The sequence below is a fragment of the Doryrhamphus excisus genome, chromosome 14 (assembly GCF_030265055.1).
Source record: "Doryrhamphus excisus isolate RoL2022-K1 chromosome 14, RoL_Dexc_1.0, whole genome shotgun sequence".
In the NCBI taxonomy this organism is placed as follows: Eukaryota; Metazoa; Chordata; class Actinopteri; order Syngnathiformes; family Syngnathidae; genus Doryrhamphus; species Doryrhamphus excisus.
Window position 1 is genome coordinate 7,534,126 of NC_080479.1, and position 22,136 is coordinate 7,556,261.

General features: G+C 44.7%; 1 protein-coding gene across 4 annotated transcripts in view; it reads right to left on the bottom strand.

Annotated features, from left to right (window-relative positions):
- dtnbp1b (dystrobrevin binding protein 1b) overlaps window positions 1-22,136 on the bottom strand; it is a 43,001-nt gene that overhangs the window by 15,013 nt on the left and 5,852 nt on the right. For 2 of the 4 annotated variants that reach the window (XM_058046879.1, XM_058046880.1), the window contains exons 4-7: window positions 21,688-21,767; window positions 21,472-21,566; window positions 8,060-8,165; window positions 4,795-5,111 (exon numbers count right to left, since the gene is read on the bottom strand). In XM_058046879.1, the coding sequence (XP_057902862.1) occupies window positions 4,795-4,840 (46 nt within the window). In that variant the 5' untranslated portion in view covers window positions 4,841-5,111; window positions 8,060-8,165; window positions 21,472-21,566; window positions 21,688-21,767. Of the gene's footprint in view, window positions 1-4,794; window positions 5,112-8,059; window positions 8,166-17,140; window positions 19,779-21,471; window positions 21,567-21,687; window positions 21,768-22,136 lie in introns of those variants that run through there. The other 2 variants (XM_058046878.1, XM_058046877.1) reach the window with 1 other exon arrangement.

Here is a 22,136-nt window from a genome sequence, read left to right on the forward strand (position 1 = left end):
TACACACATATATTCACATACATAGTATATAGATTTTTCTACAGTAAACCTCGGCTATATCGGACTCGGATATATCGGAAATTCGCAGATAAAAAAGAACCGATTTTTCTGTAATGCATTTCCAATAAAAATTCATTGCATATATCGGATTTTTTATAACGGATTTCGCCTATTTCGGACAAAATCTCCAGTCCCGTTCCAATGCATTTCCATTAAATTTCCCTCGCATATATCGGATGGCCGCATCGCGGCGCTCCGATTCGCCGAATCGTGACAGGCCGCTATACGACGTCATTTGCAGCGTTTGCAGCGTTGCCTGCGCGTCCAGGTACATTGGAAACATAGTCAAGGAAGTGCCTTTTTATAACGGATAAAATCCGATTTACGCATATACCGGATATAAATCCGATATATGCGTAAAACGGACATTTTCCGGTATATGCATATAACGGATTTGGCTTATATCGGACAAAACCAGTGGGAACAATTGAATCCGATATATCCGAGGTTTACTGTAGTATCATAGTAGTTTTTCTAATATTTTTCTAGTATCTAGTATCATAGTATTAGATTTTATAGATTTATTTTCCCTTTGTGGCGCTGGTCTTGTGTCTATGTGTGTGAACAATGTCTTTTACTTGTATGCCGAGGTTTTTTTTTTTTAACAGTCCCACACTGTACTCCTTCATTTAAGAGTCTAGTTTGGAGTTGCTGTTTTTTTTCCCCTTCCCTCTCCTAGTGTTGTCCCCCCCCCCCCCCTTCATCGCCCAATCATCCCGTCCTGTCACCCCTTGTCTCACCGCATCGTATGTTGTATATGTATGGACGGATGATTGCACAATTTCGCTTGTACTCCTGTATAAGTGACAAGAATAAAGGACTTTACTTTACTACTACTATTCATACATACACGTACTACATACATACATACATATACAGTACACACAGACGCGTGCGCACACACACATACACAGTTCATTTGTTGATTAGAGGAGGAACCAGCAGTTGACAATATTCTACTTTTTGCCAATTTGGCCACATGCTCAGTCAAAGCATGCCTCAGGTGGCGTTTACACCTCACGTGTAAAAGGTCCCGCCATTGAAGAACACGTGAAAGAATGTTGCAAATTGCCAATACGGTTCTGCTAAAAAAGGAGCCCCAATTATCCCCAGGAAGCACATAGCGGCCGCATCCTTCAACAATGCATCTTAAACAGCTGGAATAATTCCAACATTCATTTGGTGTCTCGTCTCTGCAACCTCCTGCAACTAACTGGTCCTCACACGCCGCCTTCAGCTGCTCTGCCGTAATCCGTCATATTGCCTTCTCTTTATCAATATTCCCGCTCCTATTGTTCTCCTGCAGCGCTCATTCCGGCTCGCCGTTCTCCACCCGTTATCGCCGCTTTCTTTAATGACGCACCTTTTCCCGCCACCAGGACTCTCTGCCTCGTCTTCAACTTGACGGCCTTCAACGACCTCCGAAACAACGTAGCATGAGGTGTTCTTAATTAACGCCTGCTCCCCCAAGTGGAAGACGTCAGCACAATGATGCCCCCGGTCACTGCCGGGGAAGTCGTTGGGACCTGGGACTGCGTGAAAATATGCAACTCCACACGTGCCCTCCACTTGAACTCCCTCCGAAAAAACACCCAAAGCTCCAGAACCCTCACAGACAATGAAAATGGGACATGCCCCAGTGCGTGATGTTTACATATCTAAATATGCAGATTATAGCATGCCGCTTGCTAATGTCGGAACGTGACAGTCTGGTTTTGCGAAGCGAGGATGCGAAGCGAGGATGCGAAGCGAGGATGCGAAGCGAAGATGCTCTGCAGCGCTTTGAGGACGGAGGTGAAAGGAGGACAGGCGAAGGGGAAATGAGATGAAGGTGAAGAGAATGATTTCTCAGTGACAGTCGCCTACACCGCGTTTAAAACACAAATAAAGTTGCGGCATCTTTAAATAGCTCACAAAAAGCTCTATTTTTGTAGCATTATGTAATTACAGCTTGTATTTCCATTTATAAACATAAAAGTAGGTTTCATGTGGAACCAGGAGTGTAACCGTGAATGTATGCGTGAGCAGAAGGCGTACACGAGCTCCCAGCAGCTACACACTGAGTGGGGGGGCAGGAGGTTTAACTGCCTTGAACGTCTACTCCGTAATAAGGGCTAGCAATGATGCCAAGGAGAAGAACCTTATATTCCTGCTCGGAACTATGTCAACGGGCCAAAGCACGTGGATAAAATAAAATAATGATTCCTATACTGTTCAAAATGTCACTGTTGGACTTGTCTTACACTTTCCTAAAAAAGTAAACTATGACATGACTATACTATACAGCAGGGGTCTCAAACATGCGGCCCGCGGGCCAAATGTGGCCCGCAGGACACTAATTTGAGGCCCCCGCCTTGATATGAAAGTTTAATGTTAGTGCGGCCCGTGCAAGTTTGATATGGATGCTGTATGGTATCATGTACCCAGAAAAAATGATTACATTTGATTCATGTTCATGTTAAAGGTTAAATAACTGTTAATAGTTATCCTCCCTATCCGTGTGGAAGTGGTAAGTTTTTGGCGATTTAAGTTTCAAGGAAATAACTTGAAGGCTACCGTTTAGGTCGCTAGCTCTCTAGTTTGCGAGTTAGCATGTGTCTCAAGACCCTGCAGTTGCGCAATATGTTGTAAATAAAAAGAGTATAAATGTGACTATAGTCGTGTTTTGTCATGTCTACAGGGCTCTAATAATGCTTTGTTCATTTTAATCTGAAAAAAATCATTTGTCTACCCACCAACTATATGTGGTTTCTTAAGTTTTTATTATTTGCCGTTTTATTATTATTATATTTATTTATTTATTACTGATTGATTGATTTTCTTTATTCTTGATTTGTTTATTTATTTTTCATCTTATTTTGTGCAGAAAAATAAAAATTAAGATATTTGAGAACAGTGGAATGTTTTATCAGAGCTTTTCTTGTAGAAAATCGGAACCAAAGCACTGAAAAAGTTTGTATATTTTTCTGTTTTTTAATAAATGCGTTTTTTTGGGGGGGGGGGGGGCCTGATGCAGCCCGGCCTTGCGCAGACCCTAGCTCCAGTGGCCCCCAGGTAAATTGAGTTTGAGACCCCTGCTATACTACAGAGACTATACAGTCTAAAACTAAGATACGGAACCGTAATGGTGTACTGATACGGGGGTATGTTAGGAACTTGTTAAGTTGTATATTTTTAACTACACACAAAAATACTACCAATATTTGTGCACATATCGACAACTACTGAGCATTCTTATAAGATTAACGATGAAATGACAATTAAGGTTTGGTTAGCGTGGGTCGCCGTTTTGGCAAGGGCTGCTTGGAATCGTCTAATGGCAATAGCACTCATTACAATAACTATAATATGTGATCGGTATTGGAACCAGCAGCATAAAACCCTGACGGGAGCATCCCGGGTCAGAGACGCTATTAAATTCAAGAAATAACGAAACATGAAGGTGGTGTCCATGATGATGGCCGATGGTTTCTGCATGCAAAGCTATAATTGTAAAAGTAGTTGGGTTGTCTGGAACGGATTAGCCGGGCACGCATCCATTTGGCCCCAGTATGTTTGAGTCGCACCTTTTGAGAAGGTGGCGCTAACTGAGGTCCCACTGTAGGTAGGGCTCGCCCTAGTGGAGAGGTTGGTGAATTACAGCTACACCAAAGTCAATAAAATACAGTATTACAGTTTAAAGGTCAAATGAAAAGAAGGCCTTACCAACATGGTATGCAGAGACGCTAGGTAGCATATTACGTAAGACTTCTGTGATGGTACAATCCAATACATCCCAGTAGGAAAGCATTATGAATTCTTGTGTAGAGTTTGGTTATGCAACACTCTGCTTTAGCAAACTGCAGCCTGTAGCCAACTTGTGGTCGATTGCTTTGCCGCTCCGCAAGAAGGTGACGTGATGGATGCATGTTGACAAGCGGCCAAACAACAAGATCATTAACAGAAAAACAAACCGTACGATAGTACCATGCCTCGCCGTGTCATTTGGATGAGTGTTTGCGTTGCTGCCGTGCACCTTCACACAAAGAAGGGGACGTAAATAAAGGCTAAAGAAGATGCCGGGAGTGACACTGACGTTTGTGTGTGTGTGCAGAAAAAGGCAAATGAAAGCCTGGAGGATGGAGAGGAGAGTGGGAGCAGTGGATAGAAACAAAGATGAAGGGGGGGGGCTGCAATAATAATGGATGCAATAAAAATCCTGCTTCTCTAACCCCATACCCCCCCACCCCCAATATGATCTTGTGCCACAGCCGTGGCCCCAGCCTCTGTATGTGTGATGCACACATGAGTCAAAAATGAGTCACATCGTCTTATCAATCACCCACAACTTTGTGTGTGTGTGTGTGTGGAAGTTGCTGAAGGCCACAATGAAGCCGCACAGAGCAGCACCCCCTCCCACTCTCAATAGCTGTTACACTTTACAGCTACAACAAACTGTAGCCCTCATTATAGTGAGCCGACATGCACACAAACTACTGGAAATAAAAGGCATAGCATTTTTTACAATAGAACTGCAGGGAACACTCATTAACACACTATTACTATTATTATTACTATTACTATTACTATTACTATTACTAATGTACTCACTTGGGTATTTTTGTACACTTTGTTAAGCCTTTTAACACACGTCACACCCCCCCCCCTTCAAAATACTGTCAAAGCTACGTGAGTGACACAGGAGACAAAAAGGAGTCGTGATGCACCAAACCATCAGAGAAACAAAGTACTTACAGGAGTTCCTCTGGCTGCCGTCGGCTGCACCAGGCGAGGTGGACATCCCGCCTGCTTTGTTTGTGTTTCCCCCTCACAGGAACCACCGGCGGCGGCGGCAGGGAAGACGAGACGGTCCTGCACCCCAAAAAGTCCGCCGATCACAACGCCACCTGCCCGCCACGCATCCTCACACGTGCTCACAGATGCAGCTCTGCATTGTCATGACGATCACTTCCTGTGTTTGGAACGCCGCCGTGCATGCACACAAGAGGACACGTGCACATGCAGAGGAGGAGATGCTACGCCCGTGTCGAGCTTCGGAGAGGCGAGGCACACTGCGAAGGGAGAGAGAGACAGAGAGAGTGAGGCGAGTAGAGCTGGCTGCTGCGGGGGTGGGAGAGTGGGAGAGTGGGTTGGGGGGGGGGCGTGCACACGAGGAAGAGCACAGATGATTATGTGTCTTCCTGACCTGTGAGCGCATCTCATCCTCGACCGCATGCAGCTGTGTTGACATGACTCAGGGGTCAAAGGGGGCGGCTTCTCCTTGTAAACACTGAGCACCTAATGAGGTGCGTTCAGGAGGTGTCGGGAAAATTAAACAACATCCATCGCAAATTTACACTTGCGTCCACACCCGCTGCCCTCAGGGAGGTTGGGGGGGGGGGGGGGCATTATAATCCTCCTCATTAGCATGATGCTGTGAAGAGCAGCACAGTCCCACCAATCTCTGCTCCTTTGCTCGTGTCCTTCACCTCCTCCTCCTCCTCCTCTTTCAATGCATTTTAAGCATAGCTGATGGGAAACATTAAAGAATCGTTTGCCTCTGCGGTCGCTGCGCTCACGGCTCATTGGCGGCGGCAACTTGCTGACAATGAGGCTAAAATGGAGCTGAGACATCATGACATTGAGGCATTAGGGAACAATCACCCCCCCCCCCATAGACATTGTGACAATACACACCACCTGTACAACAGACATGGCATCTGTACAGCTCAAGTCCCGACTTATTATGCTATTGTATATGCGTTGTCTATCATCTAGCTAACAAGCTGTGTTAGTTTCCAAGCGCTATATTTTCCATACGGTACAGAAACAGGACAGGAGCACATAAATGTTAGCGACACTAGCAAAGCTATGTGAGCTACAGCGCTAATATTACACTCAGATTTTAACAGCAACATCATGCGAGTAGTAGACTAGTAGTATTTTTAGACGTGTAGCGAAGCCTCTATTTATTGTGACATCTGAGTCCTCCGTAAAGTGTTGGGCGTACACACGAGACGGACTCATCTTCAAAGGCGGCCACGGCCTTGAGGAAGGTGATGCGTCATGGCGTCATTGGTGGAGATGGCTAGGATTAGACAGTGTCACGCCCTGTGTGGGCTCCTGTGTGACAGTTTGTCTATGTTCCCTGTCTGGGCTTTGGTTTCCTTTTCGGACACTCTTATTTTGTATTGGACTTCCTGTTTCGTCGTGTCTGCCTTGGTTGTCCTTATGTCCCACACCTGTCCCTAATTTGTGCCGTCTATTTAGTTCAGGTGTGTGCTTCTCCCTGAGTGGGATTATTGTTGTTTGTCCGTCTGCTACTTGAGTTGCTTTTCGTTCTGCTGCATTCATTCATTCATTCATTCATTTTCTACCGCTTTTCCTCACGAGGGTCGCGGGGGTGCTGGAGCCTATCCCAGCTGTCTTCGGGCGAGAGGCGGGGTACACCCTGGACTGGTCGCCAGCCAATCACAGGGCACATATAGACAAACAACCATTCACACTCACATTCATACCTATGGACAATTTGGAGTGGCCAATTAACCTAGCATGTTTTTGGAATGTGGGAGGAAACCGGAGTACCCGGAGAAAACCCACGCATGCACGGGGAGAACATGCAAACTCCACACAGAGATGGCCAGGGGTGGAATTGAACCCCGGTCTCCTAGCTGTGAGGTCTGCGCACTAACCACTCGACCACCGTGCCGCCTGCCGTTCTGCTGCAATTATAGCTAAAATAAATATTATTTACCTGCATTTGATCCTGCTCTCTGCATCCTGGGGTCCAACCTTAAAGCAATGAAGTCCAACCGTGACAGACAGTAGAATTTGCAGAGCTAAACAGTAGAGGCCATATTGCTTGAAGTTTGGACAGACAGGTTGCTATTGCTTCACTTCGACGACACACACACACACCCTGGCTTTCCAAAGTGGGGTACACTCACAATTCGGAGAGTATTAGGAGTTTGGTGATGATTTTTTGCATCAAGAGTGTTTCATGTTGAAGATAAACAAACCTGGACGTTTCATCATGAAAATAAGGAACTTCAAAAGCAACCATCGGAGCACCTGAGGTGAGGGAGATGATAGGTTTTTGTCTCATTTGGTGCTAATAAACGGGCGAGCACTACATTTCTTACCAAAGTGCCGTGATCCCTTTGAATTAAAAACATAAATAGCTTTTGCGTCCGTCTTCCATAAACGTTCCGTCTTGATGAGGCACCCAGCAGAGCTGAAGCTTCCAAACAGAAGGCGGCCTCGGCGGACAAAAACTGCCGAGCCGAGCCGAGGCAACTGACAGATGAGAGAGCGAAAAAGCGCAGACATAAAAACACAGTTGCCTTGGAAACGGACATACTGCATGCCAGTTTTATGTAATATCTGCGAGGATCCCAGCCCAGACACTTTAGGCCATTTGTAAACTTTTCAACTCCTTTTGAGCCCGAGGTGCAACGAGACCCGGGAGATGCGTGGTGACAGCGTTGGGAATTGCACCTTCACTGTTGACGTCTATGTGTTCAGACGTGGCGCTTGCAAGTCAGCACATCGCTCGCGCGTGCAAGCGGTGATGCTAACTGGCGCTTTGGTCTTGTGGTGTCTTCGGTTGCCATCGTCACTGCCTCCTTTCGGGTGCCGTGGGACGTTGTAAACACTGACAGCACAAAGTAGGCCCGTGCTCGTGTGGGAAGACATTTATTCCTCAACGAAATCCAGCCGGTTGAAGCTGGCAGAAAGCAGAACCTCCCACGTGCTCCGAACACAACCTGTCAAGTCGCTACATTACTCCTCATCTGTTACTTGTCATCGTGTTGACTTGTTTCTTTCTCCCGTACGTCCAAGTGCTTCTGATATGACAGTGACCCAAACTCGTGCTATCGTGTTGCCTAGCAACGCTACACATCAGGCTCGGCTCTCGACCGGAGCGCACCGCCAGCAAAACAGAGCGGAAAAACCTGAAGCTAGAGGACGTGCCTCCTGTAGATGTACCACCAGACGTGTGAGACAGATGGCGGCTTACCGGGAAGGTGCTGAAGGTTGGCTGGGACCACCAGACGGGTCTGGGTGGAGGCGGCGGTGGGTGGAGCGCCGGCTACAGCAGATTTCCCCCTGAGTGGGCACCAAGCCTGGGACAAGAATACTTCATTAATCACCCGCCTTAAAATATTACCATGTGCATGTGTCTGTTTTCCTCGTCTCACAACGGCATGAACAGAGTGAGACCTGTTGTCAGCTATACAGTCCCTTTGTCTCGGTGGGCTGGTTCAGGTTGGGTCGCTAGCATACACACAGAGTGCAGAAGAGTGTAACATAGTAGAAATGATATTAGTATTCTATTTTTCCACTGTACTTCTTCATCTGCTTTCATCGGTTCCGGTGCTGTTGTTAACCAACGCCCGTTTTCCTTTCCACTTTCTCATGCACACCAAAATCATTATTCAGTTTTCCAATTATTGCCTGCTGCCAGTGAATGCCCCGTCCTCCTGGGCTTGTAGGTAAATGAACACCCCTGCTATAATTTACTGTCATTTACATAACACAACCTCTGGAGTCCCAACAGCCTTTTAGAGTGACGGAGGAATGCAATGAAACAGCGCCATCTTGCGTTTTGAGTAGGCAAGCCTCATGCTAAACGGGAGGAACCAACATACATACGTGTTTATATATCATGAAGGAGGGCCCAAGTGCTTGACGCCTTGCAGCCCTGCTGGCTAATACATTGGCTAACTACACAGCACAGCGTGTAAGATCAGTTTAAAAACACATAATTGGACATCCTTATCTTAATTAAACATCACCACCTCACCCCATTTTGCCATGAGAGTTATTCTTCCTTTTCCTTTGACTATGGAGGTCACGTTTGGTGTGTTAAAACAGAGAAGGATGGATGTGGCGAGTTGGGACTTTAATAGGTCACTGTCTCCATCTAGTGGTTGGATGTCGCAATACAAGTGGACTTTACTCTAGGTCAGGGGTCTCAAACTCAATTTACCTGGGGGCCACTCGAGCTAGGGTCTGGGCGAGGCTGGGCCGCAAAAAAAACAAAAAACAAAACGCATTTATTAAAAACAGAAAAATTAATAAACTTTGCTTTGGTTCCGATTTTCTACAAGAAAAGCTCTGATCTTCATTTTTATTTTTCTACACAAAATAAGATCAACAATAAAGAAAATCAATCAATCAGTAATAAATAAATATAATAATAAAACGGCAAATAATAAATAATAATAAAATAATAAAATTAAGGTTTTCCCAAAAAATAAACGCATTTATTAAAACCAGAAAAATATACAAACTTTTTCAGTGCTTTGGTTCCGATATTCTACAATAAAAGCTCTGATAAAACATTCCACTGTTCTCAAATATCTTAATTTTTATTTTTCTGCACAAAATAAGATGAAAAATAAACAAATCAAGAATAAAGAAAATCAATCAATCAGTAATAAATAAATATAATAATAATAATAAAACGGCAAATAATAAAAACTTAAGAAACCACATATAGTTGGTGGGTAGGCAAATTATTTTTTTCAGATTCAAATGAACAAAGCATTATTAGAGCCCTGTAGACATGACAAAACACGACTATAGTCACATTTATACTATTTTTATTTACAACATATTGCGCAACTGCAGGGTCTTGAGACACATGCTAACTCGCAAACTAGAGAGCTAGCGACCTAAACGGTAGCCTCAAAGTTATTTGCTTTAAACTTAAAAAGCCAAAAACTTACCACTTCCACACGGATAGGGAGGATAACTATTAACAGTTATTTAACCTTTAACATGAACATTAATCAAACGTAATAATTTTTTCTGGGTACATGATACCATACAGCATCCATATCAAACTTGCACGGGCTGCACTAACATTAAACTTTCATATCAAGGCGGGGGCCTCAAACTAGTGTCCTGCGGGCCACATTTGGCCCACGGGCCGCATGTTTGAGACCCCTGCTCTAGGTTCAATTATGACGAACACATTTTGGGAGGGGGTGGTGTTCCATAGAATGGCATGAAAGGAGTGAGACATTTTGTCAGTGCAGAAGACAATGTTTCTACAATGTTGCAGAAATGAAATGCCGAGATTGCAACATATATTTGTAATGTTTTTTGTGCTCCTTGTAGACCAGTGTTCGTGTATGGTCTCTCTCAGGTGTTTAGCACTGAGGCAGCTTTTTTATGGGTTTACTTTGTCTGCATTTAATGAGGAATGATGTGGTTTAATTGAATTGATCTTAAAAGCAGGTCATGGACGTCTTTCTAAGGCTGACACACAGCATTGTTTACTTTCCACTCTGGTTAAAAATAGACCTCATTCTCTATTCTTTATCTGAAGAAATGAAACATTTACAGCCGGCTGAGGCATGAATAAGAAATGCTACATGAGCCAAGGACAACTTGCCCCAGGAATGACCAACCACGCTTGTTTACCGACACTAGAAAGGCTTTGGCCTCACTGTACTGTAATCATGTGTTTTGAATATTTTGTCCCCCTCGTGGGGGTGTAGACATGGTGTAGTTTTAAGTGGGAACAAGATGATTTGCGTGGAGATTAATAGATATTCAATTAACCACAGTATCCACGAAAAATAGAGGCAATGGCTGTAAGCGACCTGTAGATTTAATAACAGTAATAGCTGGCTTTGCCTGCATTTTAAGTAGCATGAGCATTTCTATTGGATTGTTTGTAAAAAAAAAAAAAACAATCTCGTATGTACGTGCTGTTGTCCGAGTGTCTCGTGACAGCCTTACTGAGGAGTGACATGCAAGGATGACATCACGAGTCAGGATGGCCAAGAGTGATTTTCAAGGCCTTTGGTTCCAGCAGACATGACTCAGGCTTGGATGCACCATAAGATGGGCTGAATGAAGATGTTACTCTTACCTCAGTACATGTTTTTAAGGTGTTTCTAGACATCGCTCATGCCGTTCTGTCTACCGCCCATGGCACACACAAAAAAAAACATCTGAATTTGCCACCATGTGACACACTCTGATGGAAATATTTACACTGACGTGTTTTTTTTTTTTTACAATGAACTGTTCAATGCTGTGTGATACTTCCTGCTAGTCCAACATTGATTGTGTTTCTGTTAATGAATAAGCATGTGGTCAAAACTGAAGAAATAAGTCATTTTTATCGGCAAGAATTAAACATTTACCGTGGTGGTGGTGGTGGTGGGGGGGGGGGGGGGGGGGGGCATGAATAAAAGATACTACATGAAACCAGGACAAGCTTTCCACCGTGATAAGTAACCAAAGCACAAGTCTCCAGATGGGGATGTACTGTACATGAACGATGTCTTCCACTACTAGGACTTCCGCCAGTAACACTACTCTGCTTTACTGACCTAGAAACGCCTCCACTTAAGTTCCTGAGAATAAATATTAAAAAAAAAAATCCTTCTTGTTTGTCAGGGAGAACCTTGCAACAGTTTTGCATGTGACATTGCGTCTGGACGATGCAGACGAGCATCAATAAAAACATGTCCTGGCTTGAAATAACACAAGATAATGTATACTTGGCTTTAAAGACAACCACCGCCCCCCCCCCACCCATTGCACAGACGTATTTCCTGCTCCAATTCTCCCGGATGCTCATCCACTCGTGAATGTGGCTCACCGCCCTCGGGTAACGTGACGTTACAAAAAGAGAGATCAATTTTAACGCAGACGCAACATGTCCGTTCTTGAACCGGTCTTATCGCTTTAGCGTCCAAGCAGACATTTTATCATCAAAAGATGGATTTTGCATGGTCATGCTCACCAAAAAGAAAGCAGCCCACAGTAAACTTTCAAAGTATTTTGGGCGTGCAAACAGGAAGAGATAGAAAGGGAGGTGAGAGAAGACGTGTGAAGTATGATGGTGATGATGTGAGCTGCAGGGCAGAGATTTACCCATGAGCCTTTGCACCTCACATGGAAATGATGCGGAGGTGGTGATGCTCCAGGAGCGTTTTTAGCGACACGCTGACCCGCTACTTGTTCAAATGTCAGGTCAAGGGTGAAAAGTTTGGTGTGACAACATGAGATGTTAGCCATACACAGTAAATGTGAAGAGTGGATATATACTATACTAGGAACTTACTTATACTACTTACTTATACTAGGAAAATGATACAATGTTATGCAAAATAGGTGTTATTGCGCTGTATTATGAGTTTTAGCAAGAGAATTTCCAAAATCTACAAACAGAAATCTACAATCTACAAATCTAGAAACATTCTGATCATTATCATAGATTTTTTCTTGTGATAACATAATGCTCAGAAAATTCATATTTTTTTCCTGCAATCAAAACTTTTTTTTCTGATAATCTGATTTTTTGGGGGGCAAAAAGACGATTTGTGGTTAGCGCGCAGACCTCACAGCTAGGAGACCAGGGTTCAATTCCACCCTCGGCCATCTCTGTGTGGAGTTTGCATGTTCTCCCCGTGCATGCGTGGGTTTTCTCCGGGTACTCCGGTTTCCTCCCACATTCCAAAAACATGCTAGGTTAATTGGCCACTCCAAATTGTCCATAGGTATGAATGTGAGTGTGAATGGTTGTTTGTCTATATGTGCCCTGTGATTGGCTGGCCACCAGTCCAGGGTGTACCCCGCCTCTCACCCGAAGACAGCTGGGATAGGCTCCAGCACCCCCCGCGACCCACGCGAGGAAAAGCAGTAGATAATGAATGAATGAATGATTTTTTGGGGGGTGTCCACACAATTTTCTGCTCTTATTGTGGAACGGTGTGGACATTGAAAGGGTGAACAAAATAAATTTCTGGGGATCACAATTGATGAAAATATGAGCTGGAAACCTCATATTACAAATATACAACATAAGGTGGCCAGAAATATTTCAGTATTGAACAAAGCAAAATTTGTTCTCAATCAGAAATCACTCCACATTCTTTATTGCTCTCTGGTTCTACCATATCTTACTTATTGTGTGGAAATATGGGCTAATAACTATAAAAGCAATCTTCACTCGCTAAATGTACTGCAAAAAAGGTCAGTAAGGATAATTCATAATGCCGCCTACAGAAAACATACTAACTCCTTATTTCTAAAATAGTTAATCTTCAAACAGCAAAATAATGCATAAGGCTAAAAATAACCAATTAGCTAAAAATGTCATCCAATACTTCTCTACAAGAGAGGAGAAATATGATCTCAGGGAAGAACTAAATGTGAAACACTTCTATGCTAGGACTACGTTGATGTTTGCTAAATACAAGGATGAAGAGTCTTGAACCAGTCATGATGTGCTATATATATCACTATATTGACACGCACTATGGTACCCATTATGGCATTGGATGCTCATATCACCTCCTACTTCGGTACGAGGTACATTATTAAAAAAACAAAACAAAAACAAAAAAAAAAACCTTAAACTGATTATGGAAAGCAGGAAGTGAACAAATGTAACAGTTACTGATTGTAAAAGTAGGATGGAGGGGTAGGATTTAATAAGCTTTGCTTCTTCCTACTCCTTTTGGACATGTGGAACTGTGAACTGATTATGGGATGAACTCAATTGTAATCTGATGCATGTTCAAATGAAATTAAACCATTACCATTACCATTAACATTACCATTACGAAGTCAAAGAGTTGTTTTGTTTGTCAATTTTATCATTTTATTCCCAATAGTGATTCCTTTGTCAAACACTTACAGTAGCAGATTCTATGAGAATTCTAATATGACCACAAACTACATTTTTGCAAAAGGTGCTTGCAAACTGAAATTTGAGGTCAATCTTCCAAAATGAGCTTTTTGGTGGTTTTAGTCTACAAAATAAATCCATTTCCAATAAGCCACAAATACCCTTTGGCGCTTTATCTCCTGCAGCTTTGCGGATTTGTTAACATGAAATCAATAAAATCTCTCGTGAGAAGCTATTTAAAGGGAATGTTATTATTGGAATATTACATTTCAGCTCCTTAGATGGTGTCCCTAATAAGTGAGTGGAGGATATCTGAAGTAACCAAAGGAGAGATAAATCACACCCGCACGTTCATTTAGTTACACAAGCCCGTCTTATGTGGGTCACGTCTATACAGCCGGCGTACATTAAGACTTGATGTGCTCCATTTGGCAGGATTTAGCATTGCTTATTTCAAACAGTTTCAGATGGCGCTGCTCCTCCGCAGGTCTCATCCTGTCAAAAGTCTGAGACGCCTCAGCGGGGCGAGGAAGTAATTAACGGAAACAATTAGTCTGATTGAGGCAGGAGCTAAAGGAGGTATTGAGGGAAGGAAAAACCTTACAGTGACTGCCGCACTCGGGACCAGGACTGCTCGGAGAGATAAAAGACTATCTTCTGGAGAGTCCACTTCCACGGCATATTTTGTAAGTAGGGTAGGTTTACTGCAGGCCGGAAGCCGGGGATAATTTACATTCCACATGTGGAATGTCGTCTGCAGACGGCATGTAGTGGCGGCACATTTATTCTGGTGGCATGCGCACCCTGAATGCCAACCATGAACACCTGGATGGATGCTAGCACACTTGCTAGCACACATCATCTAATATGCTCTTTAATCATATTCTAGTAACGCTGAGCCTGTTTATGAGCACCAAACGTGGGAAGAAAATATGCTTTCCTTCACTTATTTGCTCCACGAGCGAGCGAAGAGGCACTCGGACAGTCGCTTTTGAGGTGGGACAGCTTGGTGAAAAAGCAGGCTTCTCTACATATCTTAAAGCACAGCCGTGGGTTTAATGGTTTGGTCTTCTACCTCGGCTAACCTAGCATGGTGTTGTTGTTGACATGTCAGTGTGATGTTAGTGCTGTAGCTCTAACGCTTGTGTCCTCCTGGAATTGCGCCATTGATAATCCTTAAGGGTGCCCTCAACATCTGGACTGTCTTGGCTGGCACGTCTCTTCAACATTGCGTGGAAGTCGGGAACAGTACCTTTGGATTGGCAGACCGGGGTGGTGGTCCCCCTTTTCAAGAAAGGTGACCGGAGGGTGTGTTCCAACTTTAGGGGGATCACAGTCCTCAGCCTCCCTGGGAAAGTCTATTCCAGGGTGCTGGAAAGAAGGGTACGACCGTTGGTCCAACCTCTGTTACAAGAGGTCCAATGCGGTTTTCGTCCTGGTCGTGGAACACTGGACCAGCTCTACACCCTCACGAGGGTGCTTGAGGGTGCATGGGAGTTTGTGCTTTGTAGACCTGGAAAAGGCATTCGACCGTGTCCCTCGTGGCGTCCTTTGGGGGGTGCTCCGGGAGTACGGAATTGGTGGCGCGCTACTACGTGCTATCCGGTCCTTGTACAAACGGGGCAGGAGTCTGGTTCGCATTGCCAGTTGTAAGTCGAGCCTGTTTCCGGTAAACGTTGGCCTCCGCCAAGGCTGCCCTTTGTCACCGATTCTGTTCCCAATTTTCATGGACAGAATTTCTAGGCGCCGCCAAGGTGTTGAGGGAGTCCGGTTCGGGGGCCTTAGAATCTCATCTCTGCTATTTGCAGATGATGTGCTTCTTATGGCCTCTTCGGGCTGTGACCTTCAGAGTTTACTGGAACGGTTTGCATCTGAGTGTGAAGCATCTGGGATGAGACTCAGTACCTCCAAATCAGAGGCCATGGTTCTCAGTCGGAAAAGGGTAGAGTGCTCCCTCCCGGGTTGGGAATGAGGTCCTGCCCCAGGTGGAGGAGTTTAAGTATCTCGGGGTCTTGTTCACGAGTGAGGGAAGGTGGGAGCGTGAGGTCGACAGACAGATCGAAAGGAAAGAATGAGATGGCGGATACAGGCGGCTGAAATGAGTTTCCTCCGTAGGGTAGCTGGACTCACCCTAAGAGATCTAAGAGATAGGGTGAGGAGCTCAGCCATCCGGGAGGGGCTCAGAGTAGAGCCGCTTCTCCTTCACATCGAGAGGAGTCAGTTGAGGTGGCTCGGCCATCGAGTCCAGATGCCTCCCGGACACCTCCCTGGTGAGGTGTTCCGGACATACCCAGCCGGGAAAAGGCTGGGTAGGACCTAGGACACGCTGGAGGGATTATGTCTCACAACTGGCCTGGGAACGCCTTGGTGTCCTCCCGGTGGAGCTGGAGGAGGTGGTCTGGGCTTCCCTACTGAGACTGCTGCTCCCGCGACCTGAACCCGGATAAGCGGAGGAAAATGGATGGATAATCCTTAAAGGAGACATGAGCACGTCTCGCTTTTCTGTGTTCTCTAAAGATATAGAAAGAGCTAAACATAAGCCAGCTAATAATGCACATCGTGGGATTCATTTTCTTTTCTTTTCCTAACAAGGGTCGTGGGGGGTGCTGGAGCCTATCCCAGCTGTCTTCGGGCGAGAGGCGGGGTACACCCTGGACTGGTCGCCAGCCAATCACAGGGCACATATAGACAAACAACCATTCACACTCACATTCATACCTATGGACAATTTGGTGTGGCCAATTAACCTAGCATGTTTTTGGAATGTGGGAGGAAACCGGAGTACCCGGAGAAAACCCACACATGCACAGGGAGAACATGCAGACTCCACACAGAGATGGCCGAGGGTGGAATTGAACCCTGGTCTCCTAGCTGTGAGGTCTGCGCGCTAACCACTCGACCACTCAACTACATGGATGCTGCATTCTATGAAACTACAAAGCTGGGAATGTGGCAACTCGGGAAAAGGCATTTGAGGTCACAGAAATGCCAGCATGTCCGAGTCGTCAGCCATGTTTTTTTGGAGAAAGGACCTCCTACTTCCCAGCAATCCTCGTCAGCAACATCAGCTCTCCTGGGGGGCTCTTGGTGTTTCCCCCTGAGGAAACTAAAAACAAGACAGGCCTCATCTGCGGAGACGTTTGGCCCAGTCTGCCTTCCTGTGATCTCTCCAACATACTGCAGCTAGCAGCCGCCTCCCATGGGCCTCACTGGCCGTGTCATTTCATCCTCAGCGTCCTCATCAGAGAGACAAGACATTACACAATCATGCTGCCGCCTCCTATTATTTCAGTCATCATATTCCTCGTGCAAACACGGGAGACGCTGCTTATTTGTGTCAAAAACATTGTGCTCCGCTGTTACTCCACTAACAGTGTCACTGTCAGGCATGGATGCCAGGATTACCCCCCCCCCCCATGTACTGTGCACTGAGGTGTACAAAATGAGCGCGCTGGGGCAGATGTGATTAAAGCACCCAGATGAATGCACGAGGCAAGATGAGTGACAAATATGTACAAAACCAAAACTGTACAGTAAAAATGGCTCCATTAAGAAAGCCTCGCTTTCTTACAATAACGTATTTTATTAAATACTAAAAATGATCAATGAAAATGAAATGTATGAACCCAAGGAGGTCTGGATTTGGACTTTTTAAAGTGGAAAAACACTCCAAGCTGATCCAACTTTGATCCTTTAAACAAGTGAAAGAGGCTCAGTAGAGTGGCCTCCGCATGCCCATATCACCTCCCTACAAAAACCTCCCCCAAAAACCTCCCTATAATATGTAGCATTGCCTTCACTAGTGGCCTGAGGCGCCGTGAGCAAGTGTGTGGCGAGGCTAGGCCACGCCAAGGTGTCACTCCACCAGTAAAGTAGTTCTTCAGCCAAACAACGTTAATAACAATGTCGCTGTATGTTGGTTATTATGGTTATTATGGTTATTATTACCACCTCATGTAAACAAGGTGTTGGCACGAGGAACAGGTGAGTCCCATTAAATTACTGTCTCTTTTTAGCTCTTTTTATATCTTTACAATGCATAAAAGAGAGAAAGATGCATGGGTTCAAGTCTCGCATCAGGGTTACCCAACAAAAGAGCATGTTTAGTACACGTTTATTGATATTTACTTATTGTATCATTTTTTTTTCCTTGCAATTTTAGTTTTACTCTTAAAGTTAGAAAAACATTTTTAGAATTGATGTTTTTTATGAACTAAATTTCACAACATTCATTTTTTAATCTTTCCTCTTGTAATATTTTTAGTCTTCTGTTTTCTGTATGGTGTCTTTCAGGGCCATAAAAGGCTCCTATGAATAAAATATACTAGCGTTATTATGACTGTATACATATACAGTGCTGGAGAATACGAAAAGGACTGTTGTGGGTGCAGATTGCATGACACGGCTTGCAAGAACGCTGACTAAATACGTCTCATAAGAAATCAGCATAAGAAATGCACCTCTGGCCATGTGCATGTGTGTGTTTGTCTCATCTTGTCCAACATCACAGGAGCCCTGCGGGGATCGTCTATCATCCTCTGCTTTTGTCCTTCAAACACATCACCTCCCATTCATCACGAGTCAACATCCCACCGCCTCCACCGTTTCCTTTCTACGCCGGCTGGCCATATTAGACACACCGGCACAACGTGAGGAAAACAATAGAAACTCATCATTTTGGATGCTACTGCTGTATTAGGTATGATTGGATTGTGCACGTGTACCTAATGAATTGATTTGACCACACAGACAACACATGGACATCATAAAGCGCACAAAATGTCAAAAGACGACGTGTTTATTGATGTTGGCCTTATCCTAGCCTCCCACACATGGAGCCAGCCATGTATGAAAAATGTTCCCAGAGAAGCAAAAGGGCAGAAAATGAAGCTTTTAATTGTGCTTGGAGGCGTCTCTGGAAATAGCAGCTCTAATAGTTTGTAACGTCACAGAAGGCTCATCTTGTTGATGATTTCACCAAACATCTAGGAGTTAATTCATCGTCCGCAAACTCCGAGAGATCCAAACACCCTCCGCCAGGTCCTTGGTCCTCTCGGAGAGTTTCCACTCGGCCCGGTAGTGCGTCTCGCCCCCCTCCTCGCCCTCTTGCGACAGCTCGATACGCAGGAAGGTTTCTCTCTCCAGCAGCATGGATGCCAACGCGGAGTCCGAAGCTTGTCTGCTGGGCAACCTCGGCGATGAACGAGAGATGCCCCGAAAAGCCACAGGGCCGCTTTTTGTCCCCTTGCTTCGAACGTCCTCTTTCTCCTTCTTTAGGTTTCTGTTAGGCGAGGGCGACGACCTTGCAGGGCTCTCATTGGCTGATGAGGAGCTGACAGACAACTTCCTGCCGGCCGATTGGAGGCGGTCAGAGGTGAACGTCTTGCCCTGCCTGTTGAGTGACAGACACGGTGGCCATCGGAAAGAGAGACACTGTGACATAGCAAACCACAACTCCTGAGGCCTGAGAACACCTGATCTCGGAGGTTGGCTGCTCCCGAAAATAGCATCCTGCTTCTCCAGTTCCGTGTGCTTTTGGTCCTTTGGTTCCGACTCTTCGTCAGAGTCTTCATCATTGGACTGAAGCTGGGGGTCCTCCTCAAGGCTGAAGGAGCTGCTAAACCCCCGGCTCCTCTTCATCACCCCATCCGTCTCTGAATCGGACGTCGAGGAGTCATCTGACGTGAGAACGGACAAACGAGCTCCTGGATCACGCTCCTCCTTAGAGCGCGGACGTGAGGTCCCATCCCCGGGGCCTTTCCTCATACTAAATCCCTCGCTGCTCCTCTGGTTGCTTTACGACGGAAGGAATTGAACGCATCGCCAACGCCACCAAAACAACAGCAGCAGCAGCATCTCCGCTTGCGTGGCACTTTGTGACATAATCTCTGCTTCCAGTGAGTGGGCAGTGATGATGCCGTGATGTCATGCGGCCACACACACAAAAACAAACACACACACACACTCGCAAGCACATGCATGTGTTCACGCTACAGTTGAGAGTGTGCGGCGGTGACTTGCCTCCGAGGGGAGTGATGTCACATGGCATGATGTCACACTTCCCAAAACTAAAATCGACCTACATGTGCAAAAAGAGAAGTCTACATGGATAAACGTCCGCCGCTGTACTCGCATTGGAGGTGTGCTTGTACTTGCTATCATGTCGGAAGGCTGCCATTTTGGAGGGGGCCACAATACATGTTGAAATTCATCATTCCCTGCAGTGAACCGCAGCCCCAGACCGTGAACCCACCACCAAGGCACATTGACCTTCCTACTGACTATTTAGGCAATAATGGCTGTGTTGACTCGAAAAAAACATTTCCCGTTTCATTTTTTTTTTTCTCAAAATACAAGTTTTACAATTTTTACACACTTAAGACTTCATGAGGTGTTGGGATTTTGCACAATGCTTGGCGGTACTTAAATGCACCATAGTCGCTGTGAGTTGCCAACGTGATACTTGCAGCAGGGTGAAAATGCGTTATAATGCTAATGCAATAATTAAAAAAAAAAACATTTGTGGGCGTCATTGCTGCTTTTCGCCATTACCTGGTAGGCATGCAACATAATTCATAATTCATTCGCCCCCAGAAGTGTCCTTCTAACCACTTATGTCGTCTTCTTCACACAGAATCATGACGGAATCCAGTGCCTAGCCACTAACCTATGAATGATAGCGTTTCCACTGCCAAATGTCAACCCAATGCTGTGACAAACATCTGCCTTCGCCAACATGACTAAGAGGGCCATAAAAAGGCCATTATTTTGGCTCAAAATATCAATTTGCCATAGAAAATCATTAATACAGTTACACGTATGACCTCATTTGGACATGGAATATAAATCATGAAAACATACAGAGATGACATTTGATTGTTACACTGTATGTAGCATTTCATGTAAAGGTGTGATGACTATTATTCAATATTATTGTTTTTTTCAATCACATGGCTGTTTGCTTGTGACAGTGTTTGAATTTCAAACCCTTTGAAGCACTTTATGTAACGTTCATGGTAACGTTTTATGTAACGTTTTGTGGTAACGTCCCAACCACAAAAATATTTGAATCCAATCACTTTCGGTGGGATCCATGCAAGGGCGTCACTAGGTTCTGAGGACAGGTGGGGGCTTAGCCCCCTGGAGATGCACAGGATATGAATGAATGTAGTAGACATTCAAAAAAATCCAAAAAACAAATAAGGAACAAGAAGCGGGATATAACTTTCCCACTTTTGGACAGATTTAGTAGAGATACTCAATTGTTTTAGGCCACCATTAAATTTACACAAGTACACATAATCTACACTGCTAAACCGCTGCTCAAGTTCTGCAATCAATCTGTCCAGTGATCAATTATATAATAATGTTATTAATTTGCCTATTATTATTACTATCATCATTATTCTTCTTCTGATTATTACTAGCCTGCTTATTGGCTTGTTTATTAGCCTGCTTTTGTCCTATTACATGACATGAAGACCCCCTAAAATCCACAACATGAATGCTATTCTTGTATGCGTGCGTGGAAAAGAAAAGATGTCAGCTTCCATTGAGGTTGTTACAGTATTAACCATTAGTCCATCTGTACAGTATATGCGCTGTTGGCGCTACAAAGCTCATCCGGTTATATAACCCCAGAGGATTTCACACAATCCTGCTTTTTGAAGGGATTTGGGTGACCGAGGGGGCTGCGGGGGAGAAAACGAGTGACAGTCTAATGTCCAGCTGTAGGTGCATGTACAGTAGAAAATAAATGTTAGATCACTCACCATGGCCTTCCATTTATGGACATTTCGCCTTCTTACATCATCGCAGGGCAAAAGGACGCTTGCCACTGTAGACTGAAGACTGCCTTATCTAAACACTGAAAGACACACAAGAGGCACCAGTTGGTGAGGGGGAAAAATACCTAAATGCATCACCGTAGTACAACGATATTTGGATTTAAGAATCATATTAATAAAAATAGTGCTTAGTAAAAGGACCTGTTTGTCGAAGAACGGATGCTCTTCCATCGGGATGATGTGTTGATGATGTTGTCTTGTACAATAGCGAGCTTCCTCATCTAAAAAGATGTCAAATTTATTTTCAAGATCACTTCTAATAGAGTGAAATTAGTCACAGATAATGAGCATGATAACACAAACTAGATTTTAATGTAGTATTTACATTCGAGTGCTGGCTAGCTGGACCTGCAACATAGCGCCTCCGTGAAACTTTCATGAAGGCGTTGACAAGACACAGAGGCGACCCATTTCGAAGCTATTTATGGCCTATGTATTCATATATAATTCAAACAAACATTGTAAAGCGGTATACAAGCCATTATCGCCCCGCTCCGGAGTTTGGTTAAAAATGTCTTCTTAATGAAGAGCAGGTGCGACGTTAACTGACACTACGAGCCAGACGAGGGCGCTTGAACGCCTCGCTCGCG